This window comes from Amblyraja radiata, chromosome 16 (assembly GCF_010909765.2).
Source record: "Amblyraja radiata isolate CabotCenter1 chromosome 16, sAmbRad1.1.pri, whole genome shotgun sequence".
NCBI lineage: Eukaryota > Metazoa > Chordata > Chondrichthyes > Rajiformes > Rajidae > Amblyraja > Amblyraja radiata.
Genome location: NC_045971.1, coordinates 24599556 through 24621039, shown reverse-complemented (window position 1 = coordinate 24621039; position 21484 = coordinate 24599556). Strand labels below are relative to the sequence as shown.

The 21484-nt window shown below is 41.5% G+C and overlaps 1 protein-coding gene across 2 annotated transcripts in view; it reads left to right on the top strand.

Moving 5' to 3' along the window:
• Window positions 1-20956, top strand: part of kat7 (lysine acetyltransferase 7) — a 78446-nt gene extending 57490 nt beyond the window's left edge. Inside the window, exons 13-16 of one of the 2 annotated variants that reach the window (XM_033035343.1) lie at window positions 2042-2135; window positions 3616-3762; window positions 6395-6501; window positions 19304-20956. In XM_033035343.1, the coding sequence (XP_032891234.1) occupies window positions 2042-2135; window positions 3616-3762; window positions 6395-6501; window positions 19304-19405 (450 nt within the window). In that variant the 3' untranslated portion in view covers window positions 19406-20956. The remainder of the gene's footprint in view (window positions 1-2041; window positions 2136-3615; window positions 3763-6394; window positions 6502-19303) is intronic. The other variant, XM_033035344.1, reaches the window with a different exon arrangement.
• Window positions 20957-21484: the final 528 nt, after the last annotated feature.

The following is a 21484-nucleotide window of genomic DNA, read 5'->3' as shown; positions in this document are numbered from 1 at the left end:
TATACACACTGAACTTTTTTTCGTTTATTATATTGTTTACAGTGTACTAAGTTTACATATTCTGTTGTGCAGCAGCAAGTAAGAATGTCATTGCTCTATCTGGGACATATGACAATAAAACACTCTTGACTCTTGACCCATTTGGTCACACGGAGAATGTGCAAACTTCACACAGATGTGAAAATGAGTTCTTTTTGCCAGTCTAATTCAAGAAAACTTGAGTCAAACCATTGCTGCTAAAATCAATTCTTTATTCTGACAGCGCTGGATAATTCTTTAAACCTTCCAACACAGAGTTAGAAACTCTGGAGCAGGTCGAAAGAACTACTGACTGGCATAAAGTTAACACATTATATAGGTAAAAGACAAGGATGATACAAAAGGAGTAGCTAACTATTAACCAATCATTATGGTTTACCATACATTTAACTTATTTGCATTAACCAATCAACTAAATCCTTTCCATTGATTGACAACACATATAGTCACATGATTTTCCCTTTTCCAGCCCCTTTGCCTTCTTCCCATCTGTGGTTTCTTCAACCTCTTTGCTCAAAATCATTTTATTTCAATAAAGCAAAACCTCAGATATAAAACTAATTCTCAGAATATACACATAATACAGCAATCACACAACACATACACACAAAACATATTTTCATTTTTGGAAAAGAAAGTTATTTCTAAAACTTCAGATTTAAACAAAGTCTAATACTTACAATCGTAATTAAACACAATACACTTCACAATTAATTTCCTTACAACTGCATCGTTAAAATACAGTTACTTATGGATTACAAAGATTAAATACGAGTTTTGCCTCATTCTTACAAAGTGGTAAAGACAAAGTTCTAATCACACAATTCTCAACTACAGACACATAAAGGCCATTAATTGTCACACTTGATTGCTTCTTCCCAAGCTCGGGTCTAATTTCATTCTGTATTACAACCTCCCCCTTCTATCTCTGGAGGAAAGGAATGTAAGGCCTCTTCACCAAAAGCATTCAACACAACAAATGAAAGATTATCAAAACAGAGTTACTTTCTCAGTTTTCGATAACCATAAGAAATCCTTTTGCAAAGGTCACACAACCATCACCTATGCCTTATCTCTTATCCCAACATAAATACATTTAAACAGCACAAACCATCTCACAGACTAGTATCTACCCTTGGTGCCTACAATCCACTACCATAAATCCCCTTCATGACACAGCCAAGCTCGGAAGATGTGTCACAAAAGAAGAAGGATGGTGCCCATGTCATGGAGAAAGATCCTACTGACGACCTCCATTATAAATGCCAACCTAAACCAAATACAACTTCTGACAGCATGATTATTGCTTCAAAGCAATAAATAAAGATATGCCTATTCAGATCAATATTTCCATGTTATGATAAGCCATCTGTTCTCCTGTGTGTGCTCTTTGTTCGTTATTTCTTTGTGGAGACATGTATTTCTGAAAGCCCCAACTCCAAGCTCTTCTCTTGCAACTTAACACGTTCCTTAAGAACTTATCATTTGAGCAACATTTATTGTATAATATTTCCTCACAGACAGCTCCTAAGGTCATGATTGAACCTGAATCTCTGGCTCTGTAAGACAGCAGATCTACCAGTTTCGCCACTGTGCCGCCTCCCAGCTACCCTTGTTGAGGGTATTTGCTAGCCCACTATATCTCACCAGTAAGCTGCATTTACTTAATGTGCCTGTCTGTTACATTGCAGGCAGCTGATAGAGATAGTGTTTTTACCATGTGTGAAAATAGTTATGGAAGTACACTTTCAAAAGAATAGGCAGGGGCTTTCATCAACTTTATTGGCCTGTCAAAAGAAAGGTACATAAATGTCATGTATTTGAATGAGAAATTGCTACAAGGGAATAATTTCAGTACAGTGCAGTGTTCAATCATTAAATTGATGGCTTTTGTATATGCTGTTTTTGTTAAGAGATAGAAGATAGAGGAGTAGCCTTTGAAGATCTGCAAGTAAACAATACCTGGAGCATTATATATATTTTGATTTCATTTTCATTTCAGGAGAAGAACTCATTCCTCAACTATAATGTGTCATGCATTTTGACAATGCCACAATATATGAGACAAGGATTTGGAAAAATGCTTATTGACTTCAGTACGTATTGAAGTATAATGATAGTAACTATTTGGACTGTTAACTGAATACTGTTCTGATGCTGGTTTAATGCAAATACTGAATGTAAATTTACATTGTCTCTTGATTTTGTGACAGCAGAGAGCGCAGCCACCTCTGGGGTAGGGTGTTTTATTGCCATTAAAGGAATAAATTAGGTGCAGGCTCAGTTCATTTCAACTATTTATTTTTTTCCCTCCTCTGTTTATGTACCAATATACCAAACTTTTTAATGCAGCATTTTATGTGGGATATTAGCATATTATCCTATGTGCAAATTGCTTACTGAAATTTCTTCAAAAGCCGTTTAGTGAGTGTAATGTGTTTTGGAATGTATTGATATCAAGAAAAGCACTTTATAAACACAGGCCCTTTCTTTATTATAATATTGCCACCCTAACAAATTGTGCAAATGCTGGATTGATACTTTATTGTCATGTGTACTTGGTGCAGTGAGATTCCTTGTTTGCATACAGTAGAAGTATGCAAGAGTCGCCATGTAACGGGTGCCGACATAAATCACAGTAGTTGCCAATTTTTAAAATCTGTATTCAGCATAATGAATACTTCATTATTTTTCGATTTTTCTATTAATAGCGAAGTGTCAAACCACCCTCTAGATGATGTAATACTTATTTTGTAGTTTCCAAATAACTTGTTTGGGAAATTAATCCCCCATGCTACAAAATAATTGTTTTCAATCAGATTTTCTCTGTAAATTTTGTTCTGTAAGATGTATTTATATAGTTGATGTGAAAATCGGTGCATTTCATATATTCATAAATGATCTGTTATTGGAACTTTCATTTCTGATCTGGTATTGGAATTTTCATTTCTCCTTCATTCAAATTGAAAGAGAAAGTTGATTGTGATAAAACAGTTAATGCCTTAGTCAAAATTTGTATGTTGGGGTGGAAAAAATGAGAAGCTTCATGAACAGTATTAAATTGACTAGAAATAGTGTTTGAAAGAAGGGAGTAATGGTTGACTCAACCCCATATCCAACAAAAATATATTGACTCCAGTGGAATTTTTTTCACTGTTACCATTTGAGTGTCTTGCACAAGTTATTAGCTAAAGCTTCGTAGATATATAAAAGGCTAGTTTTTTGGTCCTGATTGCCCTTTTCACCTGTTGCAAAATTTGAGCATTATCTTTGATTTTCTGAATTAAATATCTGGACCGTTCTCTTGCTTATTTCAAGGATGATTTTGTCAGTTGTAACTCTGAAATAAATCCAGATTGTTTAATGTTTCACCACTTGGCTGAAGCTGTCATTTAATTTCTCGGTTTGGCAAATGCTTTATCCACACTTATGATAAAAATCGTTTTTTACCACGGCATAAGGATTTTTTGATGCATATTGATCATTTAAATGTGAGATGGCAAATAATTATTCGCCTTGCATGTAAATTTGCAAAATGAGTTCATCCTTGTAATGCAGATTTATTTTCCTTATAAGGCTATTTGTTATCGAAGGTAGAAGAGAAGGTGGGTTCCCCGGAGCGACCACTATCAGACCTGGGGCTCATCAGCTATCGCAGCTATTGGAAGGAAGTGTTACTACGCTATTTGCACAACTTCCAGGGCAAAGAAATTTCAATCAAAGGTGAAAATTATTTTTGGGCTCTCGTATAATGTACCAGTTTTAAGACAGGACCTTATGTTTTGTTGTTTTACATGCAACATACAACCTTGCAGCACAGGAATGGGCCCATCGGTCTGCAATGTTTGTGCTGAATATGATGCCAATTTAAACTCCCTTCACTTCCTCTGCCGAACTGAAAGCCTCTCAAGTAGTACTATCCTATCTACCTGCATCTTCATTAAACTTTCCCCCTCTTACCTTATACTGCAGCTATGCCCTCTAGTGTTGGTGCCTTTTATACTTTACACCGGTTATATTTGAATATTTAGTTTAGGTTTAGTTTAGAGATACATCATGAAAAGACGGCCTTCACCACTCCAAGTCCGCTCCTACCAGCGACCCCTTTATACTGACACGATCCTGCGCACACTTGAGATAATTTACAATTTTAAGCCAATGAACCTACTAACCTGTATGTCTTTGGAGTGTGGGAGGAAACTGGCTGAAGCACTCGGAGAAAACCCACACAGGCCACATTGATAATGTACAAATACCGTATCAACAGCACCCTTAGTCAGGATCGAACCCGGGTCTCTGGCGCAGTAAGGCAGTAATTCTACCACTATGCCATCCTCCTATCAAGTATGCATAATACACAATGCTGGTTGTGTTGTCATTGTTTTTCCTATTGAAACAAACAAAATTAAATGATTGTCGGGGCATCTGTTGTTGCAATTGCTCACCCTCCCTGCACCATCTCGATCCAAACTTAGGCTACCAACAATGCAGATAATAGTAGTTCCCCATTTGAATGCAGCTAGCTTAAATTACATTGATGATCAAATATGATTCACTGATACTTTATCATTATGAACAGCTTAGCAACTTGCAAAAACTTCTCAACTTGCAGGCTCTGGAGTGGATCGAGTGGAGGTTTACAAGAATGATCCCAGGAATGAGTGGGTTAGCATATGATGAGCATTTGGCATTAGCTCGCTGAGGTTTAGAAGTGGTGGGGGGGGGAACCTTATTGAAACTTACCGAATAGTGAAAGGCTTGGAAGGAGTGGATGTGGCGAGGATGTTTTCACTAGTGGGAGAGTCTAGGGCTAGAGGTCATCGCCTCAAAATTAAAGGACATTCCTTCTGGAAGGAGATGAGGAGGAATTCTTTGCTACAGAAGACCGTGGAGGCCAAGTCAATGGATATTTTTATATCAATAGATATATAGATTCTTGATTAGTACGGGTTTCGGGTTATGGGGAGGAGGCAGGAGAATAGGGTGAAGAGGGAGAGATCGATCAGCCATGTTTGAATGGCGGAGTAGACTTGATGGGCCGAATGGCCTAACTCTGCTCCAATCACATGACCTTATGGCCATAAATTGTAATCTTTGCTCACGATTGTGTGGTCATTAAATAATCTAATCTAATCTAATCTAATCAAATATAGAGTTTTCTCAAGATTATTTGAATATTAAGATTGATGTCTGATTTTATGGATATCAAACAATTTTTGCAATTGTTTGGGTTGGTCCAAATTTGTTAATAGATCTGCAAAATAGTCTGTATGATTGAGGGCATTTATTTATATTCAGTTGGAAACCTTAAAATAAAACAGAAAGTATTCAAAATTCAAAAAAAGATGGCCATAATCTGTTAAGAAATAAATTATTTCCTTTCTCCATAGATGTTGCTTGATGTGAGCATTTCTACCATTTTCTGTTTTAGTTCAGATTCCAACATTGGGGTGGCATGATGGCCTAGCGGTAGTGTTTATGCCTGTCCCACTTAGGCGATTTTTTGAGCGACTACAGGCAACTGCCGCAAAATTTTCAACATGTTGGAAAAATGTTGGCAACAGTGGCGGCAATTTTTGCTTTTGGAGGAGCTGTCGTAGGTTGTCGCAAGGTGTCGTAGGTTAATTCCATTTAAACTAGTCCCTGGCAGTCGCCTAAGTGGCCTAAGACTGACTCATTATAGTGCCAGAGACCTGGGTTCGATCCTGTTTACGGGTGCTGTCTTTTTAGTTTTTAGGTTCTCCTCGTGACCTGCATGGGTTTTATTCTGGGATCTCCGGTTTCCTACCACACTCCAGGCGTACAGGTTTGGTAGGTTAATTGGCTTGGCATAATTATAAATTGTACCTAGTAGGATACTGCTAGTGTACGGGGATCGCTGGTTGGGTTGGTCTCGGTGGTTCGAAGGACCTGTTTCTCCGCTGTGTCTCTAAATATAGATAGGATAAATATATTGCCTTTGTCTTAATGAATAGAACTTTACGTAACATAGTACTCCATTTTTGGCAAAATGAGCACAAACTTACTAATACTTTTTAAAGATTTAATCTCATGTAAATGATCATGCATTCAAGCCACATTTCCCATGGAAATTAAACCACTCTGATATTTTAAAATTTTAGTCAAGGCCAAATATGTTTTCATTGCCAAGCACAATAAAACATCTGGAAAAGCTGCTGACGGATGTTATTATAGTAGTGTTTGTTTTCTTTCAAGACGCTACAATGAATTTGCAGGCAATCTGTACTTTCTCTGTGAAATAAATGCTCTATATGTGGGCATTAGTTACTCAAAGACACCACTTTTATAATGCATTGATGGTTTCCTCAAATTACCCAACAATCTTTCTCTCCAGAAATAAGTCAAGAAACTGCCGTTAATCCTGTGGACATTGTCAGCACCCTTCAAGCATTACAGATGCTGAAATACTGGAAAGGAAAACACCTGGTTTTAAAGCGACAGGTAATTTAAAAATCCTATTAATTGAACAAATTGTTTACAATTTCCTCAGACTTTTCATATCAAGTGTAATGCTGAAATATGGCATTCCTCGCCAATATTTTGAACAACATAGCACCAAGTAACAAATCCTGTGCACGTTAGGTTTCAAATTTGGTGATGTACATCAGCTTCCGTCCCTTTCTCCCGTGTGTGGAATCTAATGACAAATTGATGAAATATTTCTGATTAATAGTTAATGTGAAAATGCTCATTGAAAAGGATTGAACATGCATTAAATTTGTGCCTTTCATAGATGTCCTGAACTCCTTCAGAGCCAATAAGTTATATTTGAACTGTCAACACTGTTCATTTGTAAGCAAATATAGTAGTCAATTCCCTGTAAAGATCAATAAGATAAAGGTTTTCTATAGTTTTTGAATTATACTAGTGGCCAAGATTCCTTTGCATTTCTTCAATGAGTGTAAAGTTTTAAGATTTCCTCTATCTGTTAAATGTAATGCATGACTTAAAGTCTTGTCTGAAAGAGATTACTTCAGGCAATGCTTTGCTTCTCAGAAATGTATTGACTTAACTGACCAGGTTATAAAAAGGTGTTTGAACAATAGACAATAGGTGCAGGAGTAGGCCATTCGGCCCTTCGAGCCAGCACCGCCATTCAATGTGATCATGGCTGATCGTCCCCAATCAGTACCCCATTCCTGCCTTCTCCCCATATCCCTTATCTTTAAGAGCCCTATCTAGCTCTCTCTTGAAAGTATCCAGAAAACCGGCCTCCACCGCCCTCTGAGGCAGAGAATTCCACAGATTCTGTGAGGAAAAAGTGTTTCCTCGTCTCCGTTCTAAATGGCTTACCCTTTATTCATAAATTGTGGCCCCTGGTTCTGGACTCCCCCAACATCGGGAACATGTTTCCTGCCTCTAGCGTGTCCAAACCCTTAACAATCTTATATGTTTCAATGAGATTCCCTCTCATCCTTCTAAACTCCAGAGTGTACAAGCCCAGCTGCTCCATTCTCTCAGCATATGACAGTCCCGCCATCCCGGGAATTAACCTACGCTGCACACCCTCAATAGCAAGAATGGCCTTCCTCAAATTAGGGGACCAAAACTGCACACAATACTCCAGGTATGGTCTCACTAGGGCTCTGTACAACTGCAGAAGGACCTCTTTGCTCCTATACTCGACTCCTCTTGTCAACATGCCATTCGCTTTCTTTACTGCCCGCTGTACCTGCATGCTTACTTTCATAGACTGATGAACAAGGACCCCCAGATCCCGTTGTACTTCCCCTTTTCCCCAACTTGACGCCATTTAGATAGTAATCTGCCTTCCTGTTTTTGATACCAAAGTGGAGAACCACACATTTATCCACATTAAACGTCATCTGCCATGCATCTGCCCACTCACCCAACCTGTCCAAGTCACCCTGCATTCTCAGGGCATCCTCCACACAGTTCACACTGCCACCCAGCTTTGTGTCATCTGCAAATGTGCTAATTTTACTTTGAATCCCTTCATTCAAATCATTGATGTATATTGTAAATAGCTGTGGTCCCAGCACCGAGCTTTGCGGTACCCTGCTAGTCACTGCCTGCCTTTCTGAAACGGACCCGTTAATCCCTACTCTTTATTTCCTGTCTGCCAACCAATTTTCTATCCATGTCAGCACTCAACCCACAATACCATATGCCCTAAATTTGCCCACTAATCTCCTATGTGGGACCTTATCAAGTGCTTTCTGAAAGTCCAGGTACACTACATCCACTGACTCTCCATTGTCCATTTTCCTAGTTACATCCTCAAAATTCCGGAAGATTAGTCACGCATGATTTCCCCTTCATAAATCCATGCTGACTCAGACTGATCCTGTTATTGCTATCCAAATGTGCGGTTATTTCCTATTTTATAATTGACTCCACCATCTTCCCCACCACCGATGTCAGGCTAACGTCGATAATTCCCTGTTCTCTCACTCCCGCCTTTCTTAAAAGGTGGGATAACATTAGCTACCCTCCAATCCACAGGAACTGATCCTGAGTCCATAGAACATTGGAAAATTATCACCAATGCAGCCACGATTTCTAGAGCCACTTCCTTAAGTACCCTGGGATACAGACCATTAGGCCCTGGGGATTCATCAGCGTTAAGTCCCATCAGTCTACCCAACACCATTTCCTGCCTAATGTGGATTTCTTTCAATTTCTCCGTCACCCCAGATTCTCTAGCCACTACTATATCAGGAAGATTGTTTGTGTCCTCCTTAGTGAAGACAGATCCAAAGTACCTGTTCAACTCATCTGCCATTTCCTTGTTCCCCATAATAAATTCACCTTTTTCGGTCTTCAAGGGTCCAACTTTGGTCTTAACTAATTTTTTCCTCTTCACATACCTAAAGAAGCTTTTACTATCCTCCTTTATATTCTTGGCTAGCTTACGTTCGTACCTCATCTTTTCTCCCCGTATTGTCTTTTTAGTTATCTTCTGTTGCTCTTTAAACATTACCCAATCCTCTTGCTTCCCACTCATCTTTGCTACGGTGTACTTCTCTTTTATTTTTATACTGTCCCTGACGTCCCTTGTCAGCCACAGTCGCCCCTTACTCCCCTTGGAATCTTTCTCCCTCCTGGGAATGAACTGATCCTGCACCTTCTGTATTATTCGTAGAAATACCTGCCATTGTTGTTCCACTGTCATTCCTGCTAGTGTATCTTTCCAGTCAACTTTGGCCAGCTCCCCCCTCATGGCCCCATAGTCCCCTTTATTCAACTGTAACACTGACACCGCCGATCTACCCTTCTCCCTCTCCAATTGTAGATTAAACCTGACCATATTATGGTCACTACCTCCTGATGGCTCATTAACCTCAAGTTCCTTTATCAAATCCGGTTCATTACATAACACTAAATCCAGAATTGCCTTCTCCCTGGTAGGCTCCAATACAAGCTGTTCTAAGAATCCATCTTGAAGGCACTCTACAAAGTCCCTTTCTTGGGGTCCAGTACCAACCTGATGTTCCCAGTCTACCTGCTTGTTGAAATCTGCCATAACAACCACAGCATTACCTTTGCTACATGCCAATTTTAACTCCTGATTCAACTTGCACCCTATGTACAGGCTACTGTTTGGGGGCCTGTAGATAAGTCCCATTAGGTTATTTTTACCCTTACAATTCCTTAGTTCTATCCATACTGACTCCAAATCTCCTGTTTCAATGTCACCCCTTGCAAGCGACTGAATTTCATTCCTCACCAACAGAGCTACCCCACCCCCTCTGCCCACCTGTTTGTCTTTTTGATAGGAGGAAAACCTTTGAATATTCATTTCCCAGACCTGGCCCTCTTGCAGCAATGTCTCTGTAATTCCCACAACATCATACTTGCCAATTTCTAACTGAGCCTCAAGCTCGTCCACTTTATTTCTTATACTTCGCGCTTTATACAACACTTTGACCTCACTATTCTCGTCCCCCCTCGCACCGCTCGCAATTGGCCCTGACTTTACTCTTTTATCCCTTCTCAAACATTTCTTCCCATTAATTAGAATCTTTTGTAATTCTTCCTGTAGTCACTTCCCCTTCAACTCCATCTTTATACTCCCAATTTGTAAATCCCTCCCCCCCACTATTTAGTTTAAACCCACACGTGTAGCCCTAGCAAACCTGCCTGCCGGAATATTGGTCCCCCTCCAGTTAAGGTGTAACCCGTCTCTTTTGTACAGGTCACCCCTACCCCAGAAGAGATCCCAGTGATCTATAAACCTAAATCCTTGCTCCCTGCACCAGTCCCTCGGCCACACATTCAGATCCCCTATCTCCCTGTTCCTGTCCTCACTAGCACGAGGTACTGGAAGCAATCCAGAGATAACCACCCTAGAAGTCCTGCCTTTCAGTCTTCTTCCCAACTCTCTGAACTCATGTTGGAGAACCTCCTTCCCCTTCTACCCGATGTCATTTGTGCCTACGTGCACAACTACTGCGGCCTTTTCACCTTCTCTCTCTCTCGAATGTTCTGAATTTGGCTCGTGACATCCTGAACCCTGGCACCAGGGAGGCAACAGACCATCCTCGCGCCTCGTCTGCCGCCACAGAATCTCCTGTCTGCTCGTCGGACAATGGTGTCACCCACCACTAGGGCTCTGCCCAACGTTGGTCTCGCCGGTCGAGTCCCATCTCTAAGATTGGAGCCACCGACATGTCCGTCGCTCGGACTGGAAACATCGTCTCCCCCGACAGTTCCCAAGACGGCGTACCTATTTTCATTAGGCACAGCCACCTGGGCCTCCTGCACTCCACGGTTACCACCCTTTCTCTCAGTCACATACCTTCGTTCTTCCCATATCCTCGGTGTGACAACCTCACTGTAGGTCCTGTCCAGGAAACTCGTTTTCCCCGGATAGCCCTGAGGTCATCCAGCTGCTTCTCCAGTGCCCCAACACGGTCCTTCAGGAGCTGAAGCTGGACACACTTGCCACAGTTGTAGCAGCCAGAGGCTCCATCCGTGTCCCTGGGCTCCCACATTCTGTAAGCATCACACCGTCTCATCTGTCCTGTCATGTGTTCACCGCGTCGCGTCCCGTCCTCTCCAGCTTTTTGCATAGCCTCCTCTCCTCAGCCTCCTCGCCAAAGACTCACACTTTTCTCACAAGGCCGTTCCCTCACTGACGCTCCCCGAGAGCAGCCTTGCTTATATCGACACTTTTAAAAAAAAACTTTTAATATATATTTATTTTACAGAACCATGCACATGAGGCATTTTTATGGACGCACCTAGCACTTTTACTTTTACTATTTGCCTGATTGGAGAGTCAAATGCAACGAAATTTCGTTCAAGGTGCACTGTGTCTAGGTGTATATCTGAATGACAATAAAGTTTTCATTCATTCATTCATTATATTGACTGATAAATTGCCTAATTTACCAATTTACAAACCAAATTCCTCAGTTTTAAACTCTTGTTCCCCTGCGACTTACTCACCTTTCCCACGGGTTTCAGTCAATAAGCTCTTCTCCTTGCTTCTCTTTGATTGCTGCTTGTCCAAGATCCACGTCAGCACTGGGCTAATACTGGCTTTTGGCGCTCTTTTTAAACTGTTTTCCCCCTCTGACTCACCTTTCCCATGGATTTCAGCCAATAAGCTCTTCTCCCTGCTTCTCTTTGATTGCTGCTTGTCCAAGATCCACGTCAGCACTGGGCTTCCACATCATCACTAAATCTTCTGATCCGAAAACCAGCTCAAAGTTCGACGAAAAAAATTTGTCTACAAATAGGTAAAATAGTTAGGCCTTGCTGTGTCATGCTCATGTCAACTTTGGTCATGTGCCCACCACTACAACTTTCAGCAATGTCTGATGCTTGAGAAAGGTGATGGGACATTGAGTGGTTGCAGTGACATCAGGACAATATCGCCATGATTGGGAATGCCGATGTGAGAGGAATTGCTTTCCAGCAGTCCTAATTAGCATAATAGCATTGAAATCTAATTGAATCAGGAATCCCTAATAGTGGTGGTTCCTCAAACAAAGTGATCTAACTTTAGCCAGAGTGGTGCACAGTGAGCCTTGTGCAGAAAATGATAAAATCACGTGAATTATTCCAGTAATGCCTTGTTGAATTTCCAGAGTGATGCAAAGCCACAGGGAAGAGTGATTTCACATATATTTCTGCATAAAGTCAATTTCCAGTCATGTAATATTTTTAAAAATGCATTATGCCATTGAATTTATTCGTATGGCAACCCAAATTTCACTGTACCATTTGGTGCATGTGATAATAAATGTGAACTTGAACTTGAAACTTGAATTTCTAGCTCTCAATTTTTGATTATATCTGATATTCCCCTTTAAAATACCCATCAAATAATTGCGTGACACATTATATTCCATGTTGGGCAATCTGTTTCTTGAAATGGAATATAACAAACATTTCACATCAATATGTAAATCTAACCAGGCAGTTCAAAACGTGAGAGATCATTCTGCAATCTTAACATCGCTCTTATGGTAATGTTATTCCTGCATTATTCCTATTGAAGCTTATTGAGAAAACTTTGAGTAAACGTATGGGGAAGTGAATGGCAATGGTGTGTGACTGAGGAGTGAATGAATAATGCGATGTAAAGCGCCTTGAGTATTAGAAAGGCGCTATATAAATCCCATCCATCATTATTATTATTATTTATGCTGCGGTGCTGGATTGGGACCCTGGTGAGGTGAATTTCTTGTCACTTTCACTCTTCATCCACTCCTGACCTACTCAAATCCTCTTGATCTCCAGTTCCTTGGTCTCCATCTGTCCCTTCTCCCTATTGCTTGCCTTATCGTCTGATATGCAAGAAAACCAGACAAGGCTCAATACTTAATCTAATCAACATCCAGCAAAGTAAAGCTTTGCAACATTATTTACAATGTGTGTGTCTGGTTTGCATTCATCCAATCCATTCTATGCATTTTACACCTAATTGTCAGGGTCTGCAGATGTTCCCACTCTCTTCCTGCAGCTCTGATCTAGGCTCTAGACAAACTGGCACCATTTTGCAGCTTGTCCCATTTCTACAGAAAGCACTTTTAAATTGACTAAATGGCCTAGCAGCCCAAAAGCCTTTACTCAATTTTAGGGTCCTAGCATCTCCAATTTGGCCAGGATTAACAGGATGTTTAAAAAGTGTATTGAAGAAAGTTCAGGATATGTACGTCACCGTTAAAGTGAAGGGTAAAGCAGGCAAACGTAAGGAAGCTTGGCCTACAAGGGTAATTGAGACATTAGTCAAAAACAAGAAGAATGTATTGGACAGGTATAGGCAGCTGGGATCAAGTGCATCCCTGGAGGAGTTTCGGGACCTAAAGAGTAAACTACAAAAGGAAATCAGAAAGGCAAAAAGGGGCCAGAAGATAGCTCTGGCGGGTAGCATTAAGGACAATCCCAGAAGATTTTATTATAAATACACTAGACCAAGTGGGACCCGTTGGGCCCTGTTCCCCCAACGCAATATTCCCTCACTCACCCGTAGCCTCCAACTGCGCAAGCGCGGCTGACGGGTTCCCGTTATGACGCCAGAGATCCCCATTGTGACGCGAGTCACGGCAACCCTCCCCCGACTGCGCCTCGCCATCCCTCTTCCCGTATCCACTGTCCCCCCTCATTCCCCAATACTCCCTCCCCCTCCCTCTTCATTCCCCTCAACTGCCAGCCCCGTTTTCTCCAGCAAGGCGGCGATGAAGTTGTACTTGAGGCGTGGGGGGGGGGGGGGGTGCAAACGTCCTGGGGGAGGGCTTGAGGCGAGGCCTGTGGGGGGGGGGGGGGGGAGCATCCTGGAACCAGGGGAGAGGAAGGGCTTGAGGCGGGGCTGTCGGGGGAGTGAGCGTCCTAGAGCTGGGGGATGGGGGTGCTTGAGGCGGGGGCTGTCGGGGGAGTGAGCGTCCTAGAGCTGGGGGAGGGGGGGTGCTTGAGGCGGGGGCTGTCGGGGGGCGCCGTGAGCGTCCTGGAGCCGGGGAGGGCTTGAGGCGGGGGCTGTCGGGGGGGACTAGCATCCTGGGGAGGAGAGGCTGAGGTTAACCGGCGCGGCCTCTCCCCGCTCCAACCCCAGCCCAGGGCCCGGGGGAGCAGAAATTAAAATAGGAAATTTACTTGTGGAGCCGTCGGGTCACTTTTGTGACGGGGAAAAAAGATGACGGTCTGAAATTTTGCAAAGGCCATGCTGAGGACCCATGGGATGTCCTTTATGACGGAAGTGGGGGGCGCTGTTTTATTTTAATGATTGTTTTAAATGTCAATAACCTGTAAAATATACCATTAATCTAAACGAAAATTGTAGCGTTGTTTTTGTGCAGATACAAACCGGACAAACAAACAAGATGAGAGTTGTAGTAATATAGAGATAGACAGACAGACCGATACCTACCTTCCTACCTACCTGTATTTACCGAAGAGAAAGATAGTAGCACCGAGGAAATTGGAGCAGTCACTGGAAGTGTCTTGAGAGCAGTCAGGGTTACCGTCAAAGAAGTACTGAAGGTACTGTCGTGTTTGAAGGTAGAGAAATCTCCAGGGCCTGCAGATATATTCGAGGACATTGCGGGAAACTAGAGAGGAAATTGTGGGAGCCCTGGTTGATTGAATACAGGAGAGGTGTCGGAAGACTGGAGGGTGGCCAATGTTGTGCCTCTTTTCAAGAAGGGCTGCAGAGAAATTGCTGGGAACTATAGATCGTTGAGCTTAACATTTGTTGTTGGTAAGTTACTGGAGAGTAGTCTGAGGGATAGGATAGACAGGCATTTGGATGCGCTAGGGCTGATTAGGGATAGTCAGCATGGTTCTGTACGTGAGTGGTCGTGTCTCACAAATCTAAGTTTTTTTAAGACATAACCAAAAAGGTTGATGAGGGCAGAGCTGTAGATGTTGTGTACATGGACTTTAGTAAGGCATTCAACAAGGTTCCGCTTGGTAGGCTGCTCTGGAAGGTTAGATCGCATGGGATCCAAGGAGTGATAGCCGAATGGATAGAAAATTAGCTCCATGGAAGGAAGCAGAAGATGATGGTGGAAGGTTGCTTCTCAGACTGGAGGCCTGTGACTAGTGGTGTGACTCAGGGTTCGGTGTGGGGCCCGTTAGTGTTTGTCATCTACATCAATAATTTGGATGAGAACATACAGGGCAAGGTTGGCAAGTTTGCTGATGATACAAAAGTTAGTGGTTTTCCAGATAGTGAAGATGGTTGTGAACGGTTCCAGCAGGATCTGGATCGATTGGCCAGGTGGGCGGAAGAATGGTTGATAGAATTTAATACAGAGCAGTGTGAGGTGTTCCATTTTGGGACGTCTAACAAAGGCATGACCAACAGTAAATGGTAGGCCTCTGGGTAGTGTTGTAGAGCAGAGGGATCTATGAGTGCAGGTGCATGGTTCCTTGAAGGTCGAGTAGCAGGTAGATAAGGTGGTCAAAAAGGCTTTTGGAATTTTGGCCTTCATCAGTCAGAGTATTGAGTATAGAAGTTGGGAGGTCATGTTGCAGTTGTATAAGACGTTGGTGAGACTGCATTTAGAATATTGTGTTCAGTTCCGGGCCCCATGTTATTGAAAAGATATTGTCAAGAATGAGAGGGTTACATAGAAACATAGAAACTAGGTGCAGGAGTAGGCCAATCGGCCCTTCGAGCCTGCACCGCCATTCAATATGATCATGGCTGATCATCCAACTCGGTATCCTGTACCTGCCTTCTCTCCATACCCCCTGATCCCTTTTGCCACAAGGGCCACATCTAACTCCCTCTTAAATATAGCCAATGAACTGGCCTCAACTACCTTCTGTGGCAGAGAATTCCACAGATTCACCACTCACTGTGTGAAAAATGTTTTTCTCATCTCGGTCCTAAAAGACTTTCCCCCTTATCCTTAAACTGTGACGCCTTGTTCTGGACTTCCCCAACATCGGAACAATCTTCCTGCATCTAGCCTGTCCAACCCCTTACGAATTTTGTAAGTTTCAATAAGATCCCCCCTCAATCTTCTAAATTCTAGCGAGTACAAGCCGAGTCTATCCAGTCTTTCTTCATATGAAAGTCCTGCCATCCCAGGAATCAGTCTGGTGAAGCTTCTCTGTACTACCTCTATGGCAAGAATGCCTTTCCTCAGATTAGGAGACCAAAACTGTACACAATACTCCAGGTGTGGTCTCACCAAGGCCCTGTACAACTGCAGTAGAACCTCCCTGCTCCTATACTCAAATCCTTTTGCTATGAATGCTAACATACCATTCGCTTTCTTCACTGCCTGCTGCATCTGCATGCCTACTTTCAATGACTGGTGTACCATGACCCCCAGGTCTCGTTGCATCTCCCCTTTTCTTAATCGGCCACCATTCAGATAATAGTCTACTTTCCTGTTCTTGCCACCAAAGTGGATAACCTCACATTTATCCACATTAAACTGCATCTGCCATGCATTTTCCCACACCCAACCTATCCAAGTCACCTTGCAGCCTCCTAGCATCCTCCTCACAACTAACACTGCCCCCCAGCTTCGTGTCATTCGCAAACTTGGAGATGTTGCATTCAATTCTCTCGTCCAAATCATTAATATATATTGTAAATAGCTGGGGTCCCAGCACTGAGCCTTGTGGTACCCCACTAGTCACTGCCTGCAATTCTGAAAAGGACCCATTTACTCCTATTCTTTGCTTCCTGTCTGCCAGCCAGTTCTCTATCCACATCAATACTGAACCCCCAATACCGTGTGTTTAAGTTTGCATACTAATCTCTTATGTGGGACCTTGTCGAAAGCCTTCTGAAAGTCCAGATATAACACATCCACTGGTTCTCCCTTATCCACTCTACTAGTTACATCCTCGAAAAATTCTATAAGATTCGTCAGACCTGATTTACCTTTCATAAATCCATGCTGACTTTGTCCAATGATTTCACAACTTTCCAAATGTGCTGCTATCCCATCTTTAATAACTGACTCTAGCTTTTTCCCCCACTACTGATGTTAGACTAACTGGTCTGTAATTCCTTGTTTTCTCTCTCCCTCCCTTTTTAAAAAGTGGGGTTATATTAGCTACCCTTCAATCCTCAGGAACTGCTCCAGAATCTAAAGAGTTTTGAAAAATTATCACTAATGCTTCCACTATTTCTGGGGCTACTTCCTTAAGTACTCTGGGATGCAGCCTATATGGCCCTGGGGATTTATCGGCCTTTAATCCATTCAATTTACCTAACACCACTTCCCGACTAACCTGGATTTCACTCAGTTCCTCCACCTCATTTGACCCCCGGTCCCCTGCTATTTCCGGCAGTATATTTATGTCTTCCGTAGTGAAGACAGAACCAAAGTAGTTATTCAATTGGTCTGCCATGTCCTTGTTCCCCATGATCAATTCACCTGTTTCTGACTGCAAGGGACCTACATTTGTTTTAACTAATCTTTTTCTCTTCACATATCTATAAAAACTTTTGCAGTCAGTTTTTATGTTCCCTGCCAGTTTTCTTTCATAATCTATTTTCCCTTTCCTAATTAAGCCCTTTCTCCTCTTCTGCTGGACTTTGAATTTCTCCCAGTCCTCTGGTAGGCTGCTTTTTCTGGCTAAATTGTATGCTTCATCTTTTGTTTTGATACTATCCCTGATTTCCCTTGTTATCCACGGATGCACTACCTTCCCTGATTTAATCTTTTGCCAAACTGGGATGAACAATTGTTGTAGTTCATCCATGCAGTCTTTAAATGTCATTGCATATCCACTGTCAACCCTTTAAGAATCGATTGCCAGTCTATCTTGGCCAACTCGCGTCTCATACCCTCAAAGTTACCTTTCTTTAAGTTCAGGACCCTTGTTTCTGAATTAACAATTTCACTCTCCATCCTAATGAAGAACTCAACCATATTATGGTCACTCTTGCCCAAGGGGCCACGCACAACAAGACTGCTAACTAACCCTTCCTCATTACTCAATACCCAGTCTAGAATAGCCTGCTCTCTCGTTGGTTCCTCTACATTTTGGTTTAGAAAACTATCCCGCATACATTCCAAGAAATCCTCTTCCTCAGCACCCCTGCCAATTTGATTCACCCAATCTATATGTAGATTGAAGTCACCCATTATAGCTGTTTTACCTTTGTTGCAAGCATTTCTAATTTCCTGTTTGATACCATCCCCAACTCCACTACTACTGTTAGGTGGCTTGTACACAACTCCCACTAGCGTTTTCTGCCCCTTAGCGTTTCGCAGCTCTACCCATATCGATTCCACATCCTCCAAGCTAATGTCCTTCCTTTCTATTGCGTTAATCTCCTCTCTAACCAGCAATGCTACCCCACCTCCTTTTCCTTTCTGTCTATCCCTCCTGAATATTGAATATGTTCAGAAAAGATTTACAAGGATGTTGCCAGGACTAGAGGGTATGAGCTATAGGGAAATCTTATAAAGGTATACAAAATCATGAGCGGTATAGATCGGGTAGATGCACAGAGTCTTTTGCCCGGAGTAGAAATCGAGGACCAGAGGACATAGGTTCAAGGTGAAGGGGAAAAGATTTAATAGGAATCTGAGGGTTAACTTTTTCACACAAAGGGTGGTGGGTGTATGGAACAAGCTGCCAGAGGAGGTAGTTGGGGCTAGGACTATCCCATCGTTTAAGAAACAGTTAGACAGGTAAATGGATAGGACAGGTTTGGAGGGAGCTGGACCAAGCGCAGGCAAGTGGGAGTAGGGTAGCTGGGACATTGTTGGCTGGTGTGGATGAGTTGGGCTGAAGGGCCTGTTTCTGCACTGTATCACTCTATAACTCTATGACTAAAACATGTTTTGGCACAGTGGCACAGCAGTGGAGTTGCTGCCTTACAGCACCAGAGACCCTGGTTTGATCATGACTGCAGCTGCTGTCTGTACTGAGCTTGTATGTTCCTCCCTGTGACTGCGCGGGTTTCTCCGGGTGCTCCGGTTTCCTCCCACACTCCAAAGACATGCAGGTTTGTAGGTTAAGTGCCTTCTGTAGATTGTAAATTGTCCCTAGTATGTAGGATCGTGCTAGTGTATGGGGTGATTGGTGATGTGTGTACTCGGTGGGCCAAAGGGCCTGTTTCCACGCTGTATCTCTAAAGTCAAAGGTGCATAATTATTTTCTGAATTTTGGATGCCAATAACTTTACAGTAATGCTTCAGCATGATAATACTAAATAATAATTAAAACTAAATAATTGTTTGTGTTATCTTTATTTGGCAATTTTTTTGTTATGATTTAATAACCCTGCAACAGTCTTATATAATAATCGATGCATTAGCTTCCATCATCTGCTTTTTATGTTTCTCTTTAGGATCTAATAGATGAGTGGCTGGCCAAAGAAGCAAAGCGAACAAATGGAAACAAAACCATAGACTCCAGCTGTTTGAAGTGGATGCCACCAAAAGGAACTTAGTTGGTCATTGTTTCTATCTCAGCCAAGACATCTCCTTGTAACAGCTAGTGAATGCAAAGCAGAAGATCCATAGCAAATCTTTAGCCTTACCTGTGTTTGTCCTGCAGAGGGCATAGTAAAGCGTACTACCCCAGCAAACATAGAATTGTGCTTTTATCCCATTTGTTGTTTGTGGTAACATTTCCAACAATGCAACTTGACACATGTTGTTTGGAGAGACAAATGGGCTTGAAATTTATAGTTGTACAATCTGAAATATATTCAAACACTCACAAACTTGTTTTTTGTTTGTTTAAAGGTTGATGCTTTTAAAGTTTTCTCTGAAATGTTCAGCCTTAAACCTGAAGCTAAAGAATAATTTTGTATGTCAAAGATGAATAAATAAGAATGGTGCGATCCCTGTTTGGATTGTTTGATATGTCATTTCAAGTTTTTAAAATATTTTAAGTAGTAATGTTATTAATTCGCCCTCCGTTTTAAAGGCTTGAATTTGCTTTTTAATGCATTTCACGAATGGTACATTTTGTGAGTGATTGGAAAACAGCAGGGGGGGGGGGGGTAGAGTGCAGTGTTCATCTCTTTCATCAGCCTGATGACTTATCTACTGCTCGTTTCATCAGCAAGATGTGATCACCTGATATATTGTAAACATCATTCAAGTTGTGTACTTTTCATGATATTTGGTAAAGTAGTATCTTGTAATCATGAGATTAAATGTACCTCCTAACTCCCCCAAATGTACCTCGTTAGCACTATTATATTGAAAAGCACAATTTAATAAAGCTTCATTTTGTTTTAAAATATCTCTAAAGCACCCAAGATAATTCACTCTTACAAAACCCGTAAGGAAATTATGTTATATCAGAACAGTCGTCCAAACATAATTCATGATGAAACTTTGAAAACTTGACTATTATTAATAAAATTCTGCAATGTATCAATATATAGCATTATCCTGGCATAGTAAAGACGACAGGATCGATTTAATAAGCACTCCGTCCTTCCCCAAAATTCCCAAATTGGGTATGTACTGTTGGCAAATTTAAAATGTTTTAACTAGTTAAATACAAATCTTAATCCAAATGAGGGAATGCGTGAAGCTTTGTATTGGAAAAATGTGAAGCTTTGTATTAGAAAAATATTGTTACAGACAAAACTGGTTTTGCTGGTGAAGGCATTGAATTGTTCATGAGATTTCTATAAAACTGGCCCATTTTACTCTTTTACAGGTACAAAGTTTTGAGTGAGGCTGTATTTGGTATTGTAGTACGCACAGTTGTCACGTGGTGTCTTAACACACTTTTAAAGTTATATCACTGGCAGCTAAACTTAGCACTAAACAAAAGCTTGGCATCTTTGTAAATGGAGCCTTGTTTGGTCTGAATAGAAGGGTACCTGTTTTGCTCTTTAGAATGAAACCGGGGTACGCAATTAGTCACTGACGTTGCTGTGCCAAAGTTAGAATTGAGGAACGTTGCTTAATTACTTGTTGTACCAAATGTGATGTAATGCCTTCTGTACCTGCTTATAAATAAAGCATGTTGTACAGTGTGTTTTCAACATTTGTTAATGATTTTTTTTGATGTTATATTTAAAAAGAACCCTGTAAATTCCAACAAATTGATAGTTTGGAAGAGATTGTTGAGTTTTATTAGTTTTCAGCCGATTGATTCAAATATTTACCATACTGTAATATTAGAAATAAAACAGCTTGGAAATCACATAAATGAAATGAACTGGTCAGGTGCAAAGAAAGGAATACTAACCTGGGCAAAAGGAGAGATAAAAGTTAGTCAACTAACTCTGTAATAGAGTGAATTTTTCCAAGGTTTTGACAATGAATAAAGTAATGTGACTTGATACTTAGGAAAAGAACTACAATAAGAAAGAAGTACAAAGAAAGTCATGGAACAATGTTTGATAAAAGAGCAGATTGAACATTGCAAAAGCATTAGTTGAAACACAAAGGAGAAAAGTCCATAAGTCATAGGAGCAGAATTAAACCATTCAGCTGATCAGGTCTACTCCACTATTCAATCATGGCTGGTCCATTTTTCCATTTCAATCGCATGCTGTTGC